The 26,552-nt window shown below is 44.3% G+C and overlaps 1 protein-coding gene across 2 annotated transcripts in view; it reads right to left on the bottom strand.

The window, feature by feature from the left end:
* The window catches only part of UBE3C (ubiquitin protein ligase E3C), a 117,441-nt gene that overhangs the window by 34,768 nt on the left and 56,121 nt on the right, over positions 1–26,552 (bottom strand). For both annotated transcript variants that reach the window (XM_026479227.4, XM_048212792.2), the window contains exons 14-18: positions 19,841–19,945; positions 17,783–17,870; positions 16,610–16,707; positions 15,408–15,540; positions 10,421–10,668 (exon numbers count right to left, since the gene is read on the bottom strand). In XM_026479227.4, the coding sequence (XP_026335012.1) occupies positions 10,421–10,668; positions 15,408–15,540; positions 16,610–16,707; positions 17,783–17,870; positions 19,841–19,945 (672 nt within the window). The remainder of the gene's footprint in view (positions 1–10,420; positions 10,669–15,407; positions 15,541–16,609; positions 16,708–17,782; positions 17,871–19,840; positions 19,946–26,552) is intronic.

Here is a 26,552-nt window from a genome sequence, read left to right as displayed (position 1 = left end):
CCTGGTCTGTTTTTCATAAAAATAAATTTACTAATTCTAAATTAGTATTTTAAAAAAAGATTTTATTTATTTTAGAGAGAGAAAGAGCACACGCACCTGCGGACATGCACCTACTTGGGGAGAGGGAGAGGGACAAGCAGGTCCCGGATGAGTGCAGAGCCTGAGGCAGGGCTGGATCCAGCACCGAGGTCATGACCTGAGCTGCAATCAAGAGTCGGACGCTGAACCAACTGAGCCACCCGGCGCCCCCCCCCCCCCCCGCCCAAATTAGTATTTAAATGTTCAGAAGGACTGTGCTTGCTTTGGCAGCACATATACTAAATGTTCAGAAGGATTTAAATGGGCTTTACTTTATTTTTGGATATTTATTGTCCTTAATGCACAAATGAGGCCAAAGATAAGCAGACTTGAAAGCAGGACCAGCAAGTCTGTGTTTCTGATTTTTACGGTGACAATTTAACATGGCTCAGAGAAAGGAAAATGGCCTCAATATAATGATACTGATCTGCACTGAACTAGAGTTTGGAAGTGTTTAAAATTTATGAGAAGGGATATCTCAATAGTAAGCAAGCTCTACCTTATTCAGGAGAAGAATTTTGGTAAATATCTCAGAGAGGCTAAAACTACAACAATACTTTTAGGTAGTGGAGTCAACTGAATTGTGGAACATACTTGTTATTTTGTTTTTTTTAAAGATTTTATTTATTTATTTGACAGAGATAGAGACAGCCAGCGAGAGAGGGAACACAAGTGGGGGGGGGTGGGAGAGGAAGAAGCAGGCTCATAGCAGAGGAGCCTGATGTGGGGCTCGATCCCATAACACCAGGATCACGCCCTGAGCCGAAGGCAGACGCTTAACCGCTGTGCCACCCAGGCGCCCCCATACTTGTTATTTTTACCGTATGATTTAATTTATTTTTATTTCACATTTAATTTTGAAGAAATAAAATGAATTTAGATAGAACACTATGGTCCTGACCGACAGGAGGAGTGATCTGCAGAGGGGTGAGCACTTGGTTGTTAAAGGAAAAGACCGTAAACCGTTGAGTATGAGGGAGCTATGAAGGCCGGCGTGATCTTCAGAAGGGGCAAGAGTCCAGTAAAGTAACCACTTGTAAGTTATTATGGTCTTCAGTTTTTCTGCTTCCAAAAAAAGTTGAAGGTCAATAAGAGCAAACTCATAACGAACCATCCACTGTGGATAACGGGGAGATTCAGAGAAAGCCTGCTTGTGAAATTTGCTGACATCAAAGTAAAAAAGTCTTAACATTGATTGGAAGGCTTGCACTAAGCACAGAATGATCAACTATTTGCTGAATATTATGTTTAAAAAATCTAGGGGAAAAGATATATTAACTTTAGAGACAAGAGCACTTAGTCCAATGACAATCAGATGAAGAAGCTCAATTACGCTGACCCTTAATGAGTTTGAGAGTTCAAAACAAGATATTATAGAAGAGAAGCTTCGCCATTTACAGACCAAGGTGACTTAAATCACTAGTACTCACTTCAATCCACACTTTTAAAGGCTCAGCAAATTCAGTGAGCATTTTACAAAAGGACTCTAATGATATAAAAGAATAAATTTTCCCAAGTCTCAAAAATCTCAGGATAAACTGTTAACTCTTACACTCTCTGCTGCCTCAGCTGCACACTGTATTCTACAAAAACACAAAATTATAGGGCACATGGAAGTTTCAGGGTCTGCTAATTAAAGATTAGAAATACATGACTAGGATATTATCAAATAATCTGATTCATAGGCATCCTATTCCAATTAAATCAATATTCTGAAGCAAGGGGGGGAAAGCCATTTTCAAACAGAATTCAAATATGATAAAAGATTTCCCTCAATAAATTTCTGAACTTAATTGGCTTAAATGGACCTAGGTGCTTCTATCTGTAAAAAAAAGTTTAAGATGACATTACCACATCCTTGAGCTGTTTATTTATTTCCTGTCTAAAGCCTGATTTACAGGCGATAAAATGCAATCACGACCCACAGCAGAAGCAGGAATCATCTGCTAATGGAACTTCTAATTGAGAAGTGACCAGTGACATGAGGTAATTCTTTCTGTGCAGGGTTGCTCTGGAAGACCTCTTTGCATTTTATCACAGTAAACAATCACTAACATATGCATTAAAGAAAATTTAAATACATTATGACCCAATAAATATCATAATCAATCAATACACAGTTTTCTTCCCCTAAGGATTTAATGTGCAGATACCACACTATTAGGGCTACACTGTCACGCTCACTTAGATCTGGACAATATCTAACATGTTGGTACAAAGTTTAACCATTTGTAATCAGATAATAATCAGATGTTTTAGAAACCAGTATTCCCTTAGGAATTTCCAGAAAATGCAGATAATTATAGAAGTAAAATCTTAAATATGTGGAACTAAATTACCTACCATCCTCCTATAACTAGAGTTTTGTTACTGGTTCTATCTAACCTTCACTATTTTAAAGAGCTTTACTGAGATACAATTTACATAACTTCACTTTTAGGAGAAAGGTGTAGATTCCTGGAATCTGGTTTAAAGACATACATACTCCAGAGTAGAGGAGTAAGAGTAATCGACGGTCTGTTCTGAACCTCCGGGACTCCGGACAAAACCGCTTCCTCACAATAGCTGCAGCTGGGAGCAACAACTCAATAAACAGAGGGGAAAAATGAGTTTAGCCTCCCCAAACTTACATAACTACTGGCCAGAAAACTTCAGCGAGCCAGGATCGTTTCGCTATCTTGTCTCTGCATTAATCAAGATTGGACAATTTATATATTCAGAAAGAAAAAATAATTCCGAATTTTAATAAGATTTAACTCATGCAGGGGCGCCTGGGTGGCTCAGTCATTAAGCCTTCGGCTCAGGCCTGGGATCGAGCCCCACATCAGGCTCCTCCGCTGGGAGCCTGCTTCTTCCTCTCCCACTCCCCCTGCTTGTGTTCCCCCTCTCGCTGGCTGTCTCTCTCTCTCTGTCAAATAAATAAATAAATAATCTTAAAAAAAAAAGATTTAACTCATGCAAATAAAATCACTTCCTTTCTGTCTGTAACCACACCGTGTGAGAATGATTAAATTTAGGGGGTACACTTCAGGGGCACCTGGCCGGCTCAGTCAGTGGAGCGCGCCATTCTTCATCTCGGGGTCATGGGTTCAAGCCCCATGCTGGGGTTAGATAAAAATAAATGTGAGATATAGGGGAGTCTAGCAAAATAAAGGCTCACTATTATTATTTTAAAATTTAATCGTATTACTATTAATTTAGGAGATTCTTGGGCTCACCTTAATGGAAAAACTAGTGCATCATTTCAAAGTTTTTCATGAAATGAGTTATGAAATGTATTATCATCTGGGGGGAGCTGAAGTTGAGTCATGGGGACCACTGCCAGGAGAGACGGTATCTCACGGAGAACGGACACCAAAGCCAGCACACGGCTTCAGGTGGCAGAGACAGGTTATGTCTTAAAATGACTTAAAGTGAGAAAATGATCTGTCTGACAGTTATGTTAAGGAATTTAACACCAGGCCAATGTCTGAAATTTGTCTCTGAAATAATAAGGACAGCCTACAGAGACATACTTACATATGGTGAGGTTAGGTCAGAGCCCATTTCTAAACTTGAGCAACACTTAGAGTCTATGTTATTACAAGTAGCAACATTTGGAATCAGAACGATAATTGGGTCCCTAACCACGCAACTCAGACAATAACTGGGCCCCTAACTGCATGTCTCAGAGACAGTAACTGGGCCTCTAACCGCACATCTCAGAGGTACAAATAAAGGGGTACAACTTTCACACAGAGGACCTACTGGTTCCCTTCCACCACCCCTCTGCACTGCTAGGCCTGGGGCTCTATTACCATTCGTCATTAATAAGCACACACACAATACCGACTACACAGGTACAGTAATCAAAACAATGCCACATTGGCATATGACTGGACACAGAGATCAATGAAATAAAACTGAGAGTTCAGAAATAAACCCTTACATTCATGGTCAACTGATTCTTGACAAGGGAACCAGGTCAGTCTTCTTAATAAATGGTGCTGGCACAACTGGATATCCACATGCAAAGAAATCAAGTGGGACCCCTAACTCACACCATCTACAAAAATTAACTCAAAATGATATGTAACTGTAGAGAGAGGAGCTTATCTGGTCTCTGAAAACTTAAAAATAAAATCCTTAATTATACCATGAAAAAAGTAAGTCAAAATGGATTAAAGACCTAAATATAAGAACTAAAATTATGAGACTCTTAGAAGCACACATACAGGTGTAAATCTCTGTACCTTGGATTAAACCACGTGACCATGGATTCTTAGATAAGACTGCAAAAGCTCAGGCAACAAAAGAAAAATAAATGCATTAAGACTTCATTAAAATTAAAAACTCTGGAGCTTCAAAGGCCGCCATCAAGAAAGTGAGAGACAATCCGCAGAATGGGAGAAAATACTTGCAAATCATGGTAAAGGTATAAGGGACTTGAAACTAGAATATATAAAGGACTTAATATAAGACAAACAACTCGATTTAAGAAACGGACAATGGACTTGAAGGGACCTTTGTCCACCGAGGACACGAAGTGCACAAAACATTGCCCAACCTCGCTAGTCATCAGGGAAACTGAAAGCATGATGAGATGCTATTCACACCCACCAGGACGGTTCTAATAAAAAAGACAAAAATAAGTAAATAAAGTAAGTAAAATGAAGAGATTAAACAGACAATCTTAAGTGTGGCCAAGGTGTGGAGAAACCGGAACCCTGGTACATTGCTGGTGGGACTGTAAAAGGTCGCAAACACTTTGAGGGCAGAATCACCAGATGAGTCAGCACTTCCACTGCTCGGTACAGATTTCTCTTGGGTAAGAGAAATGCACACATATGTCCACACAAAAACTTGTACAGATGGTCCCAGACTCATGACGGTTTGACTCGCAGTTTTTCCACCTTACGATGGTGCGAAAGCGATACACACTCAGTAGAAACTGTGCTCCGAGTTCTTTTTTTTTTTTTTTTTTTTTTTTAAAGATTTTATTTATTTATTCGACAGAGAGAGACAGCCAGCGAGAGAGGGAACACAGCAGGGGGAGTGGGAGAGGAAGAAGCAGGCTCACAGCACAGGAGCCTGATGTGGGACTCGATCCCGGTACGCCAGGATCACGCCCTGAGCCAAAGGCAGACGCCTTAACAACTGCGCTACCCAGGCGCCCCCCGAGTTCTGAATGTGGATCTCTTCCCGGGCTAGTGACAACATGGTCTGCATACCGTGATGCAGACGGTGGCCGCAGCTCCCAGCAGCCACGTGACCACGATATACCGACAACCGTCTGTCCCCACACAGCCGTCCCGTCTATCACTTTTGGTACAACGTTCCGTGCATTCCAGATGTTCGACACTTTATTGTCCAAGAGCCTTCCTGTTCCATGACTTTGCCCAACTGTGGGCTAACGTGAGAGCCCTGAGCACACTTAGAGTGGGCTGGGCTACGCTGTGATGTTTGCTAGGTTAGGTGTGCGAAATGCATTTTCAATGTCTGATATTTTCAATTTACGATGGATTTTTACCGGGGTGTAACCCCATCCTAAGTCAGGGAAGGTGGGTACACAAATGTTCATAGCAGCATTATTCATAATAGCCAAAAGGCGGGGACACCCAAATGTCCATCGACGGATGAACGCATAAACACAATGTCTTATACCCACACAGTGGAATGTCATTCAGCTATGCAGAAGTTCTAACACATGCGACAATACTGAGGAACCTTGAAAACATTCTGTTAAGTCAAAGAAACCAGTCACAAAAGGCCATATATTGTAGGACTCCATTTCTATGAAATGTCCAGAATAGACAAATCCACAGGGACCGTAGATGAGTGGCAGCCTAGGGCTGGTGGGGGGTGGGCTGGAGGGGAACGGGGCTCCTGCACCAGTGCTCTGCGGTTCAGGATGATGCGACCGTCCTGAAAGTGAACAGCGGTGACGGCTGCACACCTTCGTGAATGTGTTAAAAACCACCCAACGGTACACTTTAAAAGGCTGAATGGTTGGAATGTGAATTACACAGTTCAAGAAAGCTGTTATCTGTCAACCCACTTATTTTTTTAAAAGTCACAAGAGCATAATCTGCTTTGCAGGCATTGATTTTTAAGTTGCTTCTCAAATGGGCAACTCCAAGGTGAACAAGGGCAGGTCTGCTTCATAGGTACAGAGAACAGAGAACAGAGCTACAAATCTGATCTGCAAGGAATTTTGTCATACAGCTGAAAATGATCATAGTTCTGGTTAATTCTCATAAAAAATAATGACGATAGCAACATTAATTTCTTAATCATTTACTTAAGGACGGCGGACTTGTTAATGACAATTCCTACATACTGAGTCCGTGCATAGCACACATTCAATTTGGCACGTGGCTTGATGTCACTGTAGTGGGCGCCACTGTGCCCCTCATGGTCCCCATCCTCCCAACCTCAGAGCAGGCGGTCACTGTTCACCCCTTGTCCTTGACACACTTTCTTCCCTCCTAACACCCCATCTTCTTTGATCTTCCTCCCCACACGGCCACTCCCCGCCGCCTCTCTGGATACCAAAGCACTAAGGGCTGAATCCTCAGGCTGGCTCTTCATCCTTCCACCAGCCAGGCACCCGAGCCAGCAACAGCCCACCTTTAGACCTTCTTACTCACCCAGTCTACACAAAGACAATCCCCCCACCCACCTTCCTTGCTCATGACGCCCGAAGCCAACACCTCCATCCATACTCCAGAGTCGCTCAACACCTCAGCCACCAGCCACAAGTGGCTGCTTACTGATGAGAACTGATGAGAACTACATTGTAAATGTGATTCCCTGAACCAGCCCCGTGCCAGCCAGATGACACTGCACCACGCAGACAGTTCTCCTGGAGCACAGCGGCTTGCCAGTCCCTTGCTGTGTCTTTCCCAGCACACTAAGCCATCCCTCCCATCTGGCTCTTTATCATCGACATTTCACCTGCACTGAGCTACCCTATCTTTGAAAACCAACCCACCCATTCTCTTCTGGAACTGTTCTTTCTTTAGGGATCCTCTCTCTCCTTCCCTTCAGAGTGAAGCCTTCTGAAAAGGCCACCGACACTCTTTTCTATTTTTATACCTTCCCTCTTCTTCAGCCCACAGCAAATTCATTTTTATCAAACCACTCCAGTAAAAACATCACCAAGGACAACTGCACGCCCATCTCAGCAGATGGATGGACAACAAATCTGGCTGTCACAGAAGGGACTGTGATTTGGTAATACCAGGAGCGAAGTGTGGACATAGGCTACACCTCTGATGACCCTTGAAAACATGACGCCGGGTGAGAAGCCGGTCACTAAAGGCCACGTAGGTGTGGTGCGATTACACAAAAATGTCCGGAACAGGACACTCTACGGAGACTAAAGATAAGCTAGCGTTTGCCTAGAGTCTGCGGGGCGGGGGGGGGGGGGGAGAACTGTTAATAGACACAGGAGATGAATGTTCTAAATTTGACGGTGGTGACAGCTGCGTAACTCTGAATATACTGCAACTACTCAATCATACACTTCCCAAAAATTCACTCATTCATTCAAGTGATCTCTACGCCCAACATGGGGCTCGAACTCATGACCCCCAAATCAAGGGTCACATGCTCCACCAACTGAGTCAGCCGGACACCCCTGAATCGCACACTACATGCGGACAAACTGCAGGGATGCGAATCATATCTCAATGAAGTGGTTCTAAGATAAAGCACCAGGGAAATAAAGACTCGCAGACCAATCCCGTGGTCACTTTTCAGTCCCCACTGACCTCACAGCATCACACTGCTGTGAGCAAGGCCAGCATTACTGAGGACTTAGGCCACGGTCCCATACTCTTAAATCTTAACTCCTGAGTCTCACCCTCTAAAATCCATTCGCTGCCTGCTGTCTCCTTGCAAATATAGTAAGTCTTGGCCATTTGCTCAAAACAATGATTTTCCATGACCCACAGGATGGAGACCAAACTTTTCATCATGCAACACAAAGGCTCTTTATGATTTGTCCGCTGGCTTAGCCCTATGGCAGGGTCAGCAAACCGTCCTGGAAAGGGCCCCAGAGCACATGCTCTATCTGGGCTTTGTCCAACTGCCACTGTAGGGAAAGCACCCAGACAATGTAAACGATGATGCCCGGTGGAATTCTAATAAAACCTTTTTTTCTTTTTTTCCAACTACAAAGAATAGGTGGGTGGACTTGGCCAGAGGCTACGGCTTGCTGCCCTCAGTTCCTGAGTGTCACCTCTACTCATGCAGACCTGCAGAAGCTGCACGGACTATGATTCTTGTGATACAATCCAACCTCTCAAAGCGTGCTGGACAGTAAATATGGAGTATCAGGCATTGCTATCCCACTCTTAAGTAGGGGAGACCAAAATGCATTCCCAGACTATCCAAACCCTAACGAACTTCCCCCAAATACCATGAAAAACATTTACCTATCTAGAACAATACACCAATGATTCTTGGGTAACATAAATTTATTTAATAATAACCTTATTACTGGATATGTTGTGACCCTTTACAGATCCAGATATGTTCCATCTTTATTCTATGCTGCAAGATACACCCTCAGTAATGAAAACAAACGAGGAAGATATCTTCTGAACTGGAGCCGAAGCCCCTGCAAGGAGCCAGCATCGCGCCACTGAGCCCTGAGCACCGTGCTCTCTCCAGCCTTCCCCTCGGCTCTTGGGATATTACAACTTCTGATTCAGACAGTGGGTTTGGGGTAAACCTGTGTCGCTGTCACCAAAGCGACCATTTGTCAGCAAGAGTATGAATACTAGGGGATCCTTGCACGCTGCCCCACACGCATCAGGTTTTCTCTACCGTGCAGTTACGATGAGTGGAACGAATCATTCAAAGAAAAATCAACAATCAACTTTCCATTTCCCAGGGAAATAACTTAAATGATTTCCCACCTCATTTAGAACAGTTTAGACCTAAGTCTCAATTACCGATTTTACTGGGATATTTGCCAGCTGCATCCTGCTAGGATTGGCAACTGCTGACACGGAATTTGTTTCAAGTACAAAGATGCAAACAAAATAAAACAGAGTAACCCAGAAATATAACCCTGTATATAAATATTCTGCCATTTAAAAATGTTAGTAATCAATTAAAAAGAAAAAAAACCCTAACCCCCCTCTTTGGACTGCATTTGACCCATGGGAGGAAGTCAGCGACCCCTGACTTAAATGGAGTCTCAGGGACTGCTGCTATTCCCCACCTTTGGCACACCCACAGGCGATGTCCCACAAAGTTGCTACGCTGCCGTCCGAACCCCCCGGGGTGATGGCATCAGGAGGTGGGGCCTTTGGGAGGTGATTAGGTCAGGTGTCCTTACGGAAGCGACCCCAGAGAGAAGGCTCTGGGCACGAAGCAGGACAAGGGCCCAGCCTGTGAGACCACATGGCATCCTGATGGTGAACTTCCAGCCTCCGGAGCTGTGAGAAACAAGTGTGTGTGATTCCTAAGCTGCCCCGTCTGTGGTGCTGTGTGGCCGCCCCATGGGGCTACCACAGGCCGGGACGACCACCGTTTCAGCATGAAACAGGACACTCCCACGAGGCTCCAGCACTCGTGAATGTTTTCCTCTCATTTACAGGAGGAGTGAATTGTGTGTGTGTAGCTGGCCGGCAGGCGTGTAGCACTCTGGTTACTAGAGCACTACTATCGTGTCACCTTTTTTTTTTTTTTTTTAAAGATTTTATTTATTTGAGAGTGAGAACGAGCGTGAGAGAGCAGGAGCAGGGGGAGGAGCAGAGGGCGAGGGAAGAGCAGAGTCCCCGCTGAGCAGGGAGCCTGATGCGGGGCCTGATCCCAGGACTCCAGAATCATGGTCTGAGCCGAAGGCAGACATTTCACGAACTGAGCCACCCAGGCGCCCCGATCACGTCATCCTCAATGGCCACTGTTCCTAGAGTTCGCACACAACATACGGAACACTTAACCCACGCCCAACAACTACGGTCTTCCACCTCGTAGCATTTCCCAAGTTGACGGAACCTTACAAGAACCACTTGAACACTATCAATGAGCAATGGGGAGACAGACAGTATTTCCAGGGTGCACACTGATGGCAACAGCTACCCAGAGACTTCGACAAACAGGATTTTATAGTATACGGTCCCCAGGTTTTCTACACTATACAAATAATTTATGTGTGTGACTACTGTGCATGCAATGTGTAATGGTGAAATGTTAATTATCATGTAAAAAAATACTGTTCAGGGTTCACCAAAATTACTTCGGCAATTTTTAAGAAACGTCTTCAATGAAACAGACAGCAACCACACAGAAAGGCAAAACTTCAACATCCTGTGGTCTGAGGTCCAAACACACCAAGTTACTTTACCTTTCCAAGCATCCTGCCCAGGAAGTAGTAGTGTCTGGCAAAGGAATCTCCCACGAGCATCTGGGCAGCCGGGCTGGGATACAGGAGCCCTTCATTAGTGGTCTTGAAGAACCCTTGGTTGGGGTTAAATCCTGACTTGAGCAGCTCATTCAGAAACTCTCTGAAAATACCACCACCGTCAATGCCGGCTTCGTCCAGGCCATGAGCATTGAGTAAGTGCACACGGATCCGCTTTTTCAAATCAGGCTCTGTTAAAACGAGGCGGGTAAAGGGGGGAGGAGAAAGGATTTTAAAAGAAGGCAATAAAATAAGCTGGTATTACAGGAAGTTTTGGGAAGGGGAGCAAGAATATGAGAGATATTTTAATGCTGGACTCAAAAAAAACAAAACAATGAGATTAAAAACAGATGATGAGATAGACAGACCCGTATCTCCCCCAAAGCCAACAACGGGAGAAAGAGAGAAAGAGGTTCATGTATCACGCACGGTGGTGAGGGGAAACGATGCTCAGGAGAGAATTAAGTTATCCCTTATATTCTACGGGATAGGACACTCTAAAATACTCTAAAATACGAGCAAAAGAGCGAGGGAATTCAGCACATAAGAATACTTGGGAACAGAAATTGTTACCAGGAAAGGAAAAACCATAAATGGGTAAAGGGGACATCAGTGCAATTAACAGCAGAGTCTCTTAGAGGTGAACGCGCGGGAGAGTCAGAACCCAGAGTCCACATCATCATTTGAAAGTGTTATCTCGTGTGCCACAAAGACAAAAACAAAAATAAAAAAATTTGCAAAATTGCTTAATTATGCCCGGTATTTTAGAGAAAGGTCCGGCCAGGTCCTCAAGAGGCCAGTACTGCTGGACTCACCTACGGGGACACAACAGCCTCAGGACACAGACACCGAGTACAAGCCAACGAAAGGGCTTCTGCCAAAAGTCAAAACCAGGCGGTCTTCATGGGACAGGCTTAATCAAGGTGCAAGTTTGTGAAAGTCACTGACACGGCTTCATCTTCTCCCCCTGCGTGCTGCGGGCATTCGGCATCTCAGCCGGCGGGGAGGGGCGGAGGCGGCCGGCCGCTGGGGAGTGTGGTGAGGTGCAGGGCAGCGTGGCCCAGGTCTGCAAAGGCGCCAGTGCTCCTGGGCTAATGAGCGGCTGCCATCTTTCAGACTTTCCATGCGGCCACCCCAAATCTCCCCAAGGGACAGGGGACCTCGAGAAAACACTCTGGAAGGGGGATTAGCAGCGTGCATGTCTGCTAGAGCTCCACCATGGTGGTGGGCGAGCGTCAGTACTTCTGAAGTCACAGAACCTGGCTGTGACTATTCTAGAACGTGGCTCAAACGGGGCCGGTACGAGTCACTGTTTGGACTGAGGTCTACAGCACTATGCCCAGCAGTACAGACGTCGTCTTCCACTGAGCCGGCTGGGAGAGGCCAGAAGCTGTGCCAGGCGAGCTCCGTGGTAAAGCCCACATCTCCTGCCGGACTAGGGCAGACAAATCTAAACCATCGGGTTACGCTTGCTCTTGTACTTTGTAAAGGAATAACGAGCATTGATAATTGACCCCAAGCCAGAATTTTACACACATTACTTCAAGTCCTTTAACAACTTTCTGGGTTAAGAATTAACCCCATTCTGGACAGGCTAAAAGGGTGAAGGGGATTAAGGAGGGCACCTGTGATGAGCGCTGAGTGGTGTATGGAAGTGATGAATCACTGAGTTCTACTCCTGAAACCAATATTACACTGTGTGCTAACAAACCAGAACTTAAATAAAAACGTGAAGAAGAAAAAATAGAATTATCCTCATTCTGCAGTGAGAAAACCAAGTACGAGGGAGGTCGAGTTATGTCTAACGACAGACAGCTAACACTGTAAAGGGAGTGCTACATTTTAAAGATACGTCTATTGCCTACAAAGCATAGGCTTTTATACTAAACCATATTCTCTTCTATTTTTAAAATTTAACCATGATTACATGAAGAACATGCTTTTAACTGATTAGGCTCCATGAATATGTTATTGGCATGTATTTTGGTTAATAGGATTACAAAACACATTCCAGCTCAAGACCTAGGTAAAATGCCGAAAGAAATCTAAGCAGATAATTACAGATGTGACACAAAAGTACAGTTGGGTATCTCACCTTTACATATTCCTCTTAAGACCCAGTTTTAAGGATGGATTATACATAAGCATTTGTTTGTCACATGTAATATTTCTCAAACTGATTGTCAGAAGTCAGCAGCGTATTTTGTAAAAATTCTGAGTGTACAAATATTGTACATGGGAAACCTCAGCTGTGGCCCATGCTTTCCCACACTCGTTCCACCTGTAGCAACAGTAAGGGGAACAGGAGTGTGTCACTCTCTTCTGCAGACTCAGCGGCCAGTCACAGAAATCACCCCTCTAATTTGGCTACAACTGAGATTCTGTGTTCCCTGAAGCTCATTTCTGTGAACAGCAGTATGGAATAGCACAATAATATTTTCAGAATCAAATCCAGCCTGAGATATCTTGCCACCACTTGTTTCTAAAGAAAAATTTAAAGTATCTAACTTATATAGGAAGGTTTCGGTGGGGGGAAAAAACCTAAGTAAAACGTTACTTTGATTTTACCCTATTATAGTTTCTTCTTCAGAAAAATGATGTAATAAATTCTGCGCATTACATGAAATAAAACCAACTCACAGACCAAAGCACAGACACGCGAGGTTCTCAGGAACCGATACAGCACGGTTCAGAGCCAGCTCTGGCGGATTCTCATCCAAGCTAACAGATGATGACACCAAGACCTACAGCAGTCCTGAGGGTAACCGTGGTCACTTCTCCACGGTCTCGCACCAGGCGGCCAGGGCAATGAGAGCGCGTGGCAGCCTGGGGCTGGGACCAGCGCGCCGGCACCTGCCTGGGCTCCCCACTAAGAAGAGAACCGGCTCCACCTCTCTGAGCTCCAACAACCTGCTCAATCATCCATGGGGCCAACACCCACACTCCAGAAAACTGGTCTGAGGGGCACTTGGCTGGCTCAGTCTTGGGGTCGTGAGTTCAAGCCCCACGCTGGGTGTGGAGATGACTACATAAATAAAATCTTAAAAAGAGAGAGAGGAAGACAGCCCTCCTGAGAAGACATGAATACGAGATGACAAGCGTCCATAAAGGCTATGGTGCGAGGATGAGACAGCATGTACAGCAAGCATATTAACATTATGTATAAATGATGAGTCAGCACAGCACCGCACGCCAATTCCCCACAAGTAAATGCAACATTCTGAGATATTTAATTTTACTACTCTCCCTAGCAAAATAACAATTTTGACAAATGGTTTAAAAAATTCATGTTACTAAGGCCTGAATTAGAACACATGTGCAGAGATGAAGAGCATTATCACATACATGCACATGTTACATGCATATAACGTACATACAGGTGTATACTGTTATACATGCTTTACATCTGCAGACGGTCTCTCCAAATCCCTCAAACTCAGTGCAAGCATCGGCACGCACCTGGAGAGTTAGGGTGTGATAAGCTTCTGAATAACTTTAAGCTTAAGGATTCATTAAGAAATTTGGGGCTTGTTATAATTAGATAGTAATATCTTTAAAAATCATCTCTATGAAATAGTTTTCAAGTTAATTTAAAATGGCTGATACGCGCATCTTCTCATCCAACTCCGGCATGTGGAGGAAGCAAGTGTGAGTACGATCAGCCATGTGTGAACGGCCGTGCCCATCACTGCTTCCTCACTTGCAGGACTGCCTCCCCCTCCCCAGCATCAACCACACCCCAATTCCACTCTCAACATTTCTGCGTCGATGGCACGTTTACCACCTTGTCTATCGACTGAGTCTTCCCCAGGCTCCATCACAGATCCAACACCCACCAAGCACCAGCCAGTTGAGGGGAACAGAGGAACAGCGTGCAAAGCCCTGGTCCAGTGGGGGACAACACGACAGCTGCAACAGCTGATTTATGGGGACTGGATCCCCACGGAGGGAGGCCTACTTTGTTTTCAAAAGGATGTTGGGCTTGAAGTCAGAGTACCAGATTTTTGCCTCGTTCACGCAGAAAATTTAAAAGCATGCTATGCTGGGCGAGAGTATGCTGGTGCCGTGGACAGCACACCCCAGGGCCAGGACGGAGCTGGTGGGGTCCGGCTGCAGCACACATTACAGACAAAACCACCGCACATGAACACCAAACCCTTGCACACGAAACCCGGGACAGAGAAGGGGCTGGTGACTGATGCTCACCGTCCTCCGTTACTCCCACGGTACAGCACAATTAGCTCTTTAAGGAAAAAATGACTTGAGGTTTGGCTCCCCTAGAAGAGGCACCCGTTCTTTCACTTCTCACACCATCCCATCACCTCCTGAAGCTGTGCCCGGGATCCCGCCAAGCTTCTACTGTTCATTCCTGCACTGATGGCATCCTGATTTAATGCAGTATCATGGATACCACATTTAACACTGGGTGTTGAATATTCACGAGGTAAAACGTGTTGCTGAGCTCTAAATGCGACCCAATCACTGTTTCAGCGTGACTCGCTCCCGCCACTGAAGGACACGCCCGTCTGTGCAGGGGTCTGGACTGCAGTGGGGTTTCTTCTGCTACGTTAAATACGGCTTAGAGTTTGTAATATACACATAAATAGATTCTCATACTTAACACGGAATGTCGACGGTTGCCCATCAACACTTTCAGAATTGTAAGTTGTCAACTAAATTTGAGACACAGACATTCGTGGGTGGAGCTTCTCGCCTAAAAAAAAAATCAGTATTTGAAAGGCTGCTGTTGGGATAATTATTTGTCAGTGTTATTTGGTAATATACATCTACCAAATCTGACACGTGCATTCCACTGTTACAAAGTCATTACAGAACAAGATGACGGACGCGGATATTTTCATGATTACCTCTTTCTAAAATAATCCCCCACCTCCCCCTGCCACATGCAGACACAGAGAATCATACATACCATTTTCTGGGGAAAGTTTGTCATAAGCATCTTCATAAATATAATTTCTTCTTATTGTGACATTAATTCCATCCAGAAATGGACCATCTCCTTGAACTTCTTGCTTATCTGCATAAATCAACCTTTGAAAGATCTAACAAACAGGGGAAGTTGTCAGGTTATCCGGAACAACAGACTTTTTGTTATAAACATAAGCAACAGAAGGAAAAACTGCTAAATAAATCTTAACTTTTCTATCTCCATAAATTCTGAAGCAAACTTTAAAAGCCGAGGTATCATATATGGACTTTATGCCTTCTCAGTAAATGTGTAGTATTAATATATTCGTACTATTGTCCCTTTCCTCCATTTTGTAACAATGTAAAAAATCCCATGCTGGAGTATATTTTCAGTATTTTCCTTTGCAAACCCTTTAGAAAAACCCAGGTGGTAGAGAGGAAAACAGAGAATAGCTTTGTAAAGCTGTATATCAATATTAGTAAGAATATCTGCCTAACAATAAGATTCAAGTAATTTTTTTGATGCTAAAAATCCAGTAGAGGGAGCTCAGGAACTATATAATGTCACATTATAGCTGTGCCCGCTTGCCCGTGTCTCCATGAAGAACACCAAAAGCTTTACAAGAAACTCACTCTTTTGCTCGTCCTATAAAGGAAGTGGGCAGGACTGAAGGTGTCCTCTCAAAGCTATTACTTAAGAATAAAGCCTAGTAGTTTTTAGACATTTGCTAAGTTGGTGAATACAAACAAAACATTTTAAATCTCAAAACAGAAATGTAAACAAAATTTTGTACACTGGTCAAAAATCACCAGGCAGGAAATTAAGGTACCTGTCCATCTCTCTTTTATAAAGTAGTATTTGCGACAAATAACTTCAACATAATGTACAGAAGCATATCTTCAAAAAAATGTGCAATTTCAAAAACAATGCAAAATTTACTAACAAAAAGACCTTCTACTCCCATTAGAAGAAGACAGTGGTGTAACTACGGATAGAAATAAGGAGAAACAATCCCTCGGGTCTACACAGAGGTGTTGGACGACACTTTTATGAATCACGGTCAACGATGACAACCTCGTGAGGAGAACCGCAATCCCATAACCGCCTGGGCACTAAGCACCTTGAGAGACTGTGTTTGCTGGTGTTAACTCTTTCACACTGAAACGATGTCATATGCAATCTACTGAGACTGAGGCGCACACCTTGACTCGCTCCTCGAATGGAACCACGAAGGGCAGCTCCGTCAGGATGGCAAGCTGTCGCTCCTCAGACACGGACAGAGGGGGGGACTCCAGACCCACTGCAACACACGGGAACACCCTCGTTAGGCTCCGCGCACGCGTGACCTCACCTCAGCGCACTGCGCGGACGCGGTGCTTCACTAACCAAAGGGCTGTGGGGACCCGCGTCGAGCACCGCCCAACAGCACTTGCTCACTTCCTGTCTCTGTGTCACATTCAGGCAATTCTTGCAGTATTTCAAACTTTTCCATACTTACATTTGTTATGGTGATCAGAGATTACCAGTCACTGAAAACTCAGATGACGGTCAGGATCTCTTAGCCAAAAGTAATTTTAATGAAGGTACGTACATTGTTTTTTTAGACAAAATGCCATTGCACACTTAACTTTTTTTTTAAGCAGGCTCCACACCAGCACAGAGCCCAACGTGGGGCCTGAACCCACAACATGAGCTCAAGACCCGAGCCGAGATCAAGAGTAGGACGCTTTACCGACTGAGCCACCCCGGTGCCCCTGCACCCTTAACTTTTATACGCACTAGAAAATGAAAAACTTCGTTTGACTCATTTGGGGACATTCACTTTGTTGTGGTGGTCTGGAGCCAAACCTGCCATGTCTCAGAGGTATGCCCGGACTTCTCCTTTCCAGACTCACAAGGCTACACACTATATAGTTCCATTTAAAGACATTCTGGAAAAGGTAAAGCTATCAGGACAAAAAACAAGTCAGTGGTTGCCAGGGGCTCTGGCTGGGGAAAGGGGCTGCCTACAAAGGCGCAAGAGATAATTTCTGGAGCGATGACTCTTTCTATGGGGTTGATCACAGAGGCAGACGTTTACAAAAATCACGGAACACTAAGGGCGCCTGGGTGGTTCAGTCAGTTGAGCATCCTACTCTTTTGATTTCAGCTCAGGTCATGATCTCAGGGTCGTGGGACTGAGCCCCGTGTCGGGCTCCATGCTCAGCGTGAAGGCTGCTTGAGATTCTCTCTCTCCCTCTGCCCCTCCCCTCACTAAAAAAAGTTTTTAAAAAATTTCAGAACAGTACACCAAAAAGAGTGGATTTCCCAGCATGTAAACAAAAGCCCATGACCCTGGGCTGATGGAGAAATGTGCCAGGACACAGAGAACTCACCGTCCAGGCTCGACTGCAGGGGGCCGATTCTCCCCATCCGCCGGAACCTCCACACGTGTCTGGAAGCCGGGACGTAGAGCTGGGTGACCTGCGGGGCCAGCAGCCTGGCTCAGTGCATCCCCGTGCCCTGGCACGAGCACTCACTGGCCACATGTGAAGTACAAGGGTGCTGGGCGTGCATTTCACGCCAGCGAGGTCCTGCTCTTTGACCTCAAGTCCTTTTCATGCACTCTCTCCTTGGTCGGCTGCCCGTTTACACTCTCACAACATAACTGTTTTCCCTAATACATCCCAAGGAAATCTCCACTTGTTCTCTTTAATGCTGTGTAATATCTGCATCTAGTCAACTGTCATAACATGATCACCATGCAAATGAAAACACATCACACTTAAAGAATTAACAACTTCTTCTTACTAAACACTCAGTGTCTCATAATTCTAAACACTTAATTGTTTACATCAGTTCTGCAGTAAGGCTGGGGTTCGTGGGCATTCTGTGAAGCTTGTGGTTCTATCTGCTCCCTCAGCCCTGGCGGTGGCCCCAGTCCGCTGTCCAGCAATGTTCCCCACCATCGCTAGCTGCGCCCCGTCCGTGTTAACGTGGGCTTCTGGGCTCTCCATTTCCCTATAAATGTGCAATTACATCTAGGGGTTTCATTACATCCAGGTTTGACTTTTGGCCAGAACGCTTCACAGGCAGTGTGCTCTCTCAAGAGGCTCGTGTGGTCGGCGATGAGATGGAGAACTTGTGCCAAAACTGGACCCAGTTATGCCACAAGACACGTCTGGTTCCGCTGGCATTCTTCCCACAGCCGAGCCTTCTCGAGTCAAGCAGCAGCACAGTGCCTGATATTTGGGCCCTGGACCCCCATCTGCGGGGGCTTCCAGCCCGGTCTCGGCAGGTTCCCGTGGGGTCTGCACCCCCGGGGCACTGCCTACACTGCCTACTCCTCCCAGCCTACAGACCGTGGGACCCCGGTTCTCGCACTACTCGTGGCTTCGACCCCACAAGGCTCTCCCGTCACCACGGCTTGCTCAGCCCGAGGCACATGAAGTCCATGAAGGACAGGCAGGCTCAGGCAGGATGACTTCTTTTTCCCAAACCAGTCTCTCCAACAATGAGGTGGTGCCTCTACATCCCACAAGAGGGCCAGTCTTCTTTTTTGTACATTTACGACCTCGCAGATTTAAGCCTATTTGAGGTTCAGTCCGCTGCACTTCGTCTAGAGGGCTGGAGCTCCCGTGGCTCCCATGCTCTCCAGTGACAGAACGCCCCATCACACCAAGGCTGTTTCTTTTTGGTGTAAGTGTTGTTCAGAGCCCCCCTCCGGGATCTGGCTACAGAACGTCCACCGCTACAAGATCTGGCAGAGTTTCTCAGCCCGACCAGCGCTCACGGCTAGAAGCCACAGGCTTCAAGATTCGTGCAGACGCACTATCTGAAACGGGTGTAAAACACCTCTGCTTTCTTTTCTTTCTTTAATGTTTCTATGGCCTTGTTTCTTCTACACCCTCCACTCTCTGCCCTCATCCCCAAGACTCTGAAATGAATACAGTCATGTACGCCTTTTTCTGACAAGAAACAATGAAAATTCTTCTTTGTCAGAAATTCAAATAGCTCATGACCTTTGTTAGTTAAACCTCTAAAAAATATTTATACCACTGAATCTACTTCAGGTCTAGATCTTAGTAATATTCAAATTTGTCTCTGTTTCCTTAGAAAATCAAGGACATGCTTCATCTCCTCTAAGTGCTAAACACACACTGATAACTACAACACCAATACAAGCAAAATCTCTTGCAACCCCAACAAAGAACCGCTAGGCTCCAATATAATCTGTGGTTAAATAAACTCAGGATGTATGTTTAAGTCAATGATACTGCTATATATCCCATTACATGACCTAAGAATTAATAATAAAAATGCTTACTGTTAATATTTAGTTACATAATAAGTAATAAATAAAACAATTTAGAAGAATTTATCCTTCTCCCCAGAAAGACAAAAGCTGAAAAAATATGTTTAACGAAAGATACTAGAAAGATCTTTCAGTAAACCTTATCTGCTTTAATATCTTCTTGTTCTGACAGCCAGTGATTTGGAGGACAGAAATTTCTCCTTGTGTCTCTGGACTTCAGCATTTTCACGAGATTGGTGATCACCTGCAGAGGAAGAACAGGGCTAAGTCACGTAACCAAGCTCAGGAACAACCCCTGCACAGGAGAAGCAACAGCCCCAGGCGGCAGTCAAGGACCCGAGCGCTCCCCACTACAGGCTGAGAGCATGTGCGCCTGGCCACCGAGGCCCACCCGAGGCCACCGCCAGATCAGGCCACAGAGAGTACCTCACCCTGTGATCACAAGAATGAATTTTAAGTACGAAGCAGTTAGTTACGTGCCAGTGAAGGAGGGAAAATTAACAGGAATATGTTAAAGGCGTACTACAAAGGAGGAAGTAATGAAGTTTTCAAACACGAATTTGGAAATGTATTAGCTCGTTTGAGCTGTAATACAAGAAATCTCCAAGTATATAGCAATTTTGTGGAAGTTTTTCCTACGGTAATAGCATTTCATATTTTTCTGAAAGACACTCTATCAAGGGCACTGAGGGGAAAAAACTGTCCTGACTGGATCTCAGTATTTCCCTTAAGTAAGTCTCCGGAGTTAGGCCTTCTTCTCACCAGAATTCTACACACACTCAGTCTGACTGCTTTGTAAAGCCTCCCCACCCCAGCATGGCCGATCTGCTCATTACTACTTTTGCAATGAGCACGAGTCCCTCCCGGGCTACGCAGGAAGCTCCCTAAGAAGAAAGTCCCGACTAACTACGTGGAAACTCAGTAGGCATTTGATGATTGACTTGGGATCAATAATTAATTGTAAATTTAAAGTATATGATTAAAGAGAACTGACGGCACTGCCTATTTAAAAGAGACCCAATGGGGCGCCTAGGTGGCGCAGTTGTTAAGCGTCTGCCTTCGGCTCAGGGCCTGATCCCGGCGTAATGGGATCGAGTCCCACATCGGGCTCCTCCGCTATGAGCCTGCTTCTTCCTCTCCCACGCCCCCTGCTGTGTTACCTCTCTCGCTGGCTGTCTCTCTCTCTGTCGAATAAATAAATAAAATCTTTAAAAAATAATAATAAAATAAAATAAAAGAGACCCAATGATGGGGGCGCCTGGGCGGCTCAGTACACTGAGCGTGCAACTCTGGATTTTGGCTCAGGTCATGATCTCACGGTCGCGGGATCGAGCCCCACGTTGGGCTCTGCACTCAGTGTGGAGTCGGCCTAAGAGTCTTTCTCTCCCTCTGCCCCTCCCCCCGCTCACACACATGCTCGGTCTCTCAAAATAAATAAATAAAATCTTTAAAAAATAAACTAAGCAATAAAAAAGACCTGACGTTCTGTTAAATACGAATGTACTTTGTAATAAACCAAGATAAACCAACATAAAATTGTAAATCCAAAGTCTTAAACCTTTACAGACAGGATTTCGTCACATAACTACTATGTAGTTAAAGTAAAACTACGACGATGTTTTCTGAAAAAGTCAGCCAGGCCTCTATACACACCGCCTCTAATCAAGTAAGATATCTGGATGAGAAATTAGGATAAAACATAACTTGAGTAAGGAATAAAATTAGGATAACGTGATAAATTTCCAAATATACCCACAAGACAGACAAGATAGCCTAATTTCAACTGTTAATAGAGATTTCCCCTTAAAATCTCAGAGTTCAGCATCTACAGATGACAGAAACACAAATGCCTCTTTTGTGACATGCAAATCCTTGGTATTCAGGGACACCAAAAACTCTGTCCAACAAAAATGGGTGGGAAAGGGTCCTTGGTTGATACCCTTAGACCACTAGAATGTGGACACACCACTCGGATGAGATGCCTGAGGACAGAGGAAAACGTGATGCGTGAGCAGTTTGGCCATGCAGACAAAACTACATCAGTACAAACGTCTCAAGGTCTAGAACTCCAGTTCTGACTGATGGGTATTTCCTACCCATGTAGCTGTGACATCCACCTTGTGGCATTTGAAAGCCTGTCCTAATACTACAGTAATATCCTTTTTGAATCAGCAGAAATGAGCTTAGGTCAGTTAACACGTAGTTAGTTATCCTTGACTCTTGACTCTGTTGTGCTTGCTCAGAGGTTAAGTTATACGCATGCAATGCTTTATTATTACCGATTTCAAGTGCAGCTGAGGTAGACTGAGAACAGCCTAGTTTGGGTTTCTACCTGGTTAACTTCATGGTCATAACAAAGTATTGTCATTGACCTAATGCACTTAAATCTCCGAAGTGTCTCAGTTTTGCTCTTCTAAAGAAAAGAGCAGATGTCAGTGAGTTCCGTTCCATGTGCAATTCTGTCTGGGACGAGGCCGGTCAGTGCACACAGAGCACATCACACATGCTCTTCCAACAGCAGAGACAGAAGCACCATCTTCTATGAATAACATCAAAGCCTATCTTTCCATTTCCATAACCAGCTATATTAATTAGTATTTTAAGTAAGTTCAGACTGAACAGATACTGGGCTGAAATTTACACAGAACACACAACTGTTAACAGAAGCCATGCTTTCTGACCACTATCCACGTGTGTTTATTTGCCTGCACCCGTTCACTGACGGCTTACGCACACTGTCCCACTGGATGTTGACAACCTTGTGGACTGCCCTTCCCCACGGCACAGTGGAGGACACTCAGCTTTGCTGAAGGGAAGAGACTCGCTCCAAGGCTTGCCAAGGGGCAGGGCCAGGGCTGCCTAACTCTAGAATAAAACTTTTTATCCACCTCCTGGTGGTCATCTCTTTCCAACCTATGGTTATGAGGTCATTTATTTTCTACAGGTCACAAATATTAAACTATCTATGGAGCAATTAATGCCATAATTTACTTTCTTCTTTTAAATTACTCTGAAATTAAACACTAAGAAGTTTCAAAACAGGGCACTCCCTTTCTTACTTTCAAATTCTAAGTATAAAAAAAGAAATAATCACATATTACTTATAAATGTCCTGGTATTGTGACCCCTCTTTAAAAAAAAAAAAAAAGGGAGAGAGAGAGGTAGGGAGGAAAAAGTGGTAGGCACAAAGTGACAGGGGCCTCAGGACGTGTGTCAAGGACGAGCTGTCCAGACGGAGTCGCTGTGAAAAAGCAGTTCCTAACAAGTTAAGACTTGACAGCAAGCCAGCCTTGACGATGAGTCCTGGACAGGATTACCAGAGAAAATAAAGGATACCTTATTAAATTTTAATTTCAGATAAATATCAAATAATTTTTTAGTATAAATATGCTCCAAATACTGCTTTTAAAAAAATGTAAATATACCCAAAATATTGCATGGGACATATTTTTATCTAAAAAAGCATTTGTTATTTATCTGAAATTAAAATTTAACTGGGTGACACGTTTTTATTTGCTAAATCTGGCAATATGAGCTCTGGACCAATTCCCAAAAAATTTTTTTAGAAATGTCAAATCCCATGTCTTAAATTCAACTAAAAACACTTTCCTCGTTCACTTAAACTAGTTCTGCTTTAAAGAAAAATGCAAATTTTAAGAAACCATGAAAATTTAACAGAGTCCACTTGTGACGTCAAAACACCTTTGATCACACCCCCTCTCTCTGTAGCCATTTTCAGGGTCACACACTCAACTGCTACACAAATTCTTAGTCCTGCGGAGGAAAGTACGTGGATGTAACCACTAAAATCGCAGAAATGGACTAAAGATTGTGAAAGGTAAGGAAAACCGGGGTCACAATTTTGAACTGGATCAACAGATAGCCAGTGTTGAGATGTGAAGGCAGTCTTTCTTTCAGTTAATTTTATTAAATTTTCTGGCACAGGTATGCCTACTGAAGAAGACTGTTCCAAAACTGAAGGAATTTTAGATTTAAACAGGACCTAAGTCATGGGTAAGCCCAGTTTTGCAAACTGAGATCCAAGGTTATAAACACCTGCCCAAAGTGACGTCTCCGTGCAGCGAGGCCTACGGTTCTTCACCCCTCCCTGCACCCTGAAACCTCCCACTGATGAATGCTCACGTAGAGGCACCGCCAACCGCGGATTTAATCCAATTCATCTGAGGCGAAGCCAGTCAACTGTTTGTAACTGCTCCCCAGGAGATCCTGAGATGTATGCAGTTAGATCCGAGAACCAGTGAGTTAAGAAATATGAAGTAAGATAAAACAGTAAACAAGCAAACACCAGAATAACTAGGTGTACCCAGCTCGACACACAGTTTCAGCAGACTTCAAGAGTTATAAATAGGACATATGACATTTATGTGGTGTTTAAGTCTTGTCCCCATATCATGGTCTTCCATGCCAGATCTAAACTTTAGATGACATGCGCGCTCAAGAACTCTAACAGTTATTTAAGTAAACATTCAGAAATACAACTGTTATCCATGTTCTATTGTTTGCCATTTGAATTAGGAATAGGTGATACATGGAAACAGGCTCCCCAAACCCAATGTTAAAAAGATCGAGTAGGTGACTGCTTAGAAACAGAGAGACCGCCCATAAAAACCACCCTCAACAGCTGTCCCAGGTCAAGATGGCAAAGTAACAGGCACTGTTCCACAGGACCCCGGTGTGTTTCTGAGTGCACTGGCTACGACGATCACACGAAGACCTAGCGAATCCAGGAAATATTCTTTTTTTTTTTTTTAAAGATTTTATTTATTTATTCGACAGAGAGAGAGACAGCCAGCGAGAGACGGAACACAAGCAGGGGGAGTGGGAGAGGAAGAAGCAGGCTCACAGCAGAGGAGCCTGATGTGGGGCTCGATCCCATAACGCCGAGATCACGCCCTGAGCCAAAGGCAGACGCTTAACCACTGTGCCACCCAGGCGCCCTCCAGGAAATATTCTTAAGTATGACACACGCTATATCGTATGCGTAATTAGCATTACATGTACATTAGGTGGCTGAAGGCTACTGAGAGTAAAGTCTGACATTTCTCAATGGAGATTCTTGACATTCAGTTAAATTACCATAACCAAAAAAAAAGTACATATTGTCAAAATTGTGAAAGGCAACTGCAAGACTAAATTACGTTATAATATAAAATAATAATCTCTTTTTACCTTAAATCTTATATGTAAATTTTGGTGAGTAGAATCAAACACCTCAGGTCATTCTTCAAGAAGGTTACTACAAAGCACAGGCTGCAGCACATAACCTACGGGCAGGGGAGTGTGGCCAACGAGCAACGTGCTAAGTGTCTATCCTGTAAGAATTTTCTACAAGTCTGATTTTATAATGAAGAATACACAGAAATGAAATAGATGGGGCACCTGGGTGGCGCAGTCGTTAAGCGTCTGCCTTCGGCTCAGGGCCTGATCCTGGAGTTCTAGGATCGAGCCCCACGTCGGGCTCCTCTGCTATGAGCCTGCTTCTTCCTCTCCCACTCCCCCTGCTTGTGTTCCCTCTCTCCCTGGCTGTCTCTCTCTCTGTCGAATAAATAAATAAAATCTTAAAAAAAAAAAAAGAAATAGAGAAACACCAGGAAAGTACCAGCTCCAAGAGCATCATCTCGTAGACCAGAATGACCATTTCCCTAGAGTAAATCAAAAGTTTCGAGTGACCTCAGCAGTTGTTTTTCCGTTCTGTGTGCTCTAATGGTACTGACCTCGTTTATCTTAATGTGATTAGCTGAATGTTTGTCTTTTTCACCACGTAAAAATGCTGAGAGAGCAAGGGCCGGGCCAACAGCACTCACGATTCCCCAGCGTTCCCGGCATAAAGCCTGCGTGCTCAAGGAACTGGCGAGAGCGGCGCCCGAATCCACAGAGGTCATGAAGCGTCTGAGAGGGACTACCCATGTCACAGGTGAACCAAGTTGTATAAAGCCCTGAGTTACTACTGGAGAAAACTGGTGTATTTTTAAAGACAACAGTATTCTCCAGGATGTTTAAAACACTACAAAATTATTTTTTTAAAGTACCCATTTTATTTAGTCAAAAACAAAACAAAAACCTTCAAAGATGGAAAAGGGCACGAGGCAGCTCTACGAGAACAAAGAGGGTATTGTCTCGTTGAACACGGATACCTAACGGTGCCATGTGAGGGCTATGTCAGGGTGTGGCTGTTGTTTTAATTTAACTTTTTAAAAAATTCTCTCTGGAACTGAAAAATGAAATCAGTCACTGAGAAAGCAAGCCAGACCCCTCTCTCTCTCCACATAGATGAGCACAGACGAGGAAGGCGTGGAGAGTCTCCTTCCTGCTCCCTGATACCCCTTCCTCCTCGCAGGGACTCCCACGTAGGCTGGTAGCCGCACACGAAGGCGTATCAAACAGGACTTGCTATCTCCTCATAGGGCTAAAGTAACTACAGCTATAAATTACACTTCAAGAGGAGTTTATAAATTTGATAAATGCATAAACTGTTTTAGCAGTGTCAATGCACGGCTCAGCAACTGACCTCCATTCTTATAGTGACAAAGAAAGATGACTCTATCCACTTAAAATTCTATGTTCTGTGACCAGCCAACAGAGCCTCTCACAGAAATTAGTTTGAAAGGACCATCATAAGACTGAATAATGAAAATGGTTGGTGGTTGAAGGAGTCAGGTCTCATCATTTGCAATTCTGTCAAAATCAGCGGAAGGCAGGAAATCATTGGCAAAACGCTGTTACCTTCTTTGGTTGATTCTACCTTGAATTCTTCAACTTAAATTTGGCACTAAAAATACACAAAAAATGCTAACATTCCATTTCAGTACTTTTCAGAGAGGGATGCAGAG

The sequence above is a fragment of the Ursus arctos genome, unplaced genomic scaffold, assembly GCF_023065955.2.
Source record: "Ursus arctos isolate Adak ecotype North America unplaced genomic scaffold, UrsArc2.0 scaffold_3, whole genome shotgun sequence".
NCBI classification, from domain to species: domain Eukaryota; kingdom Metazoa; phylum Chordata; class Mammalia; order Carnivora; family Ursidae; genus Ursus; species Ursus arctos.
The sequence above is the reverse complement of the archived record's forward strand: the minus strand, read 5'-3'. Positions and strand labels throughout refer to the sequence as shown.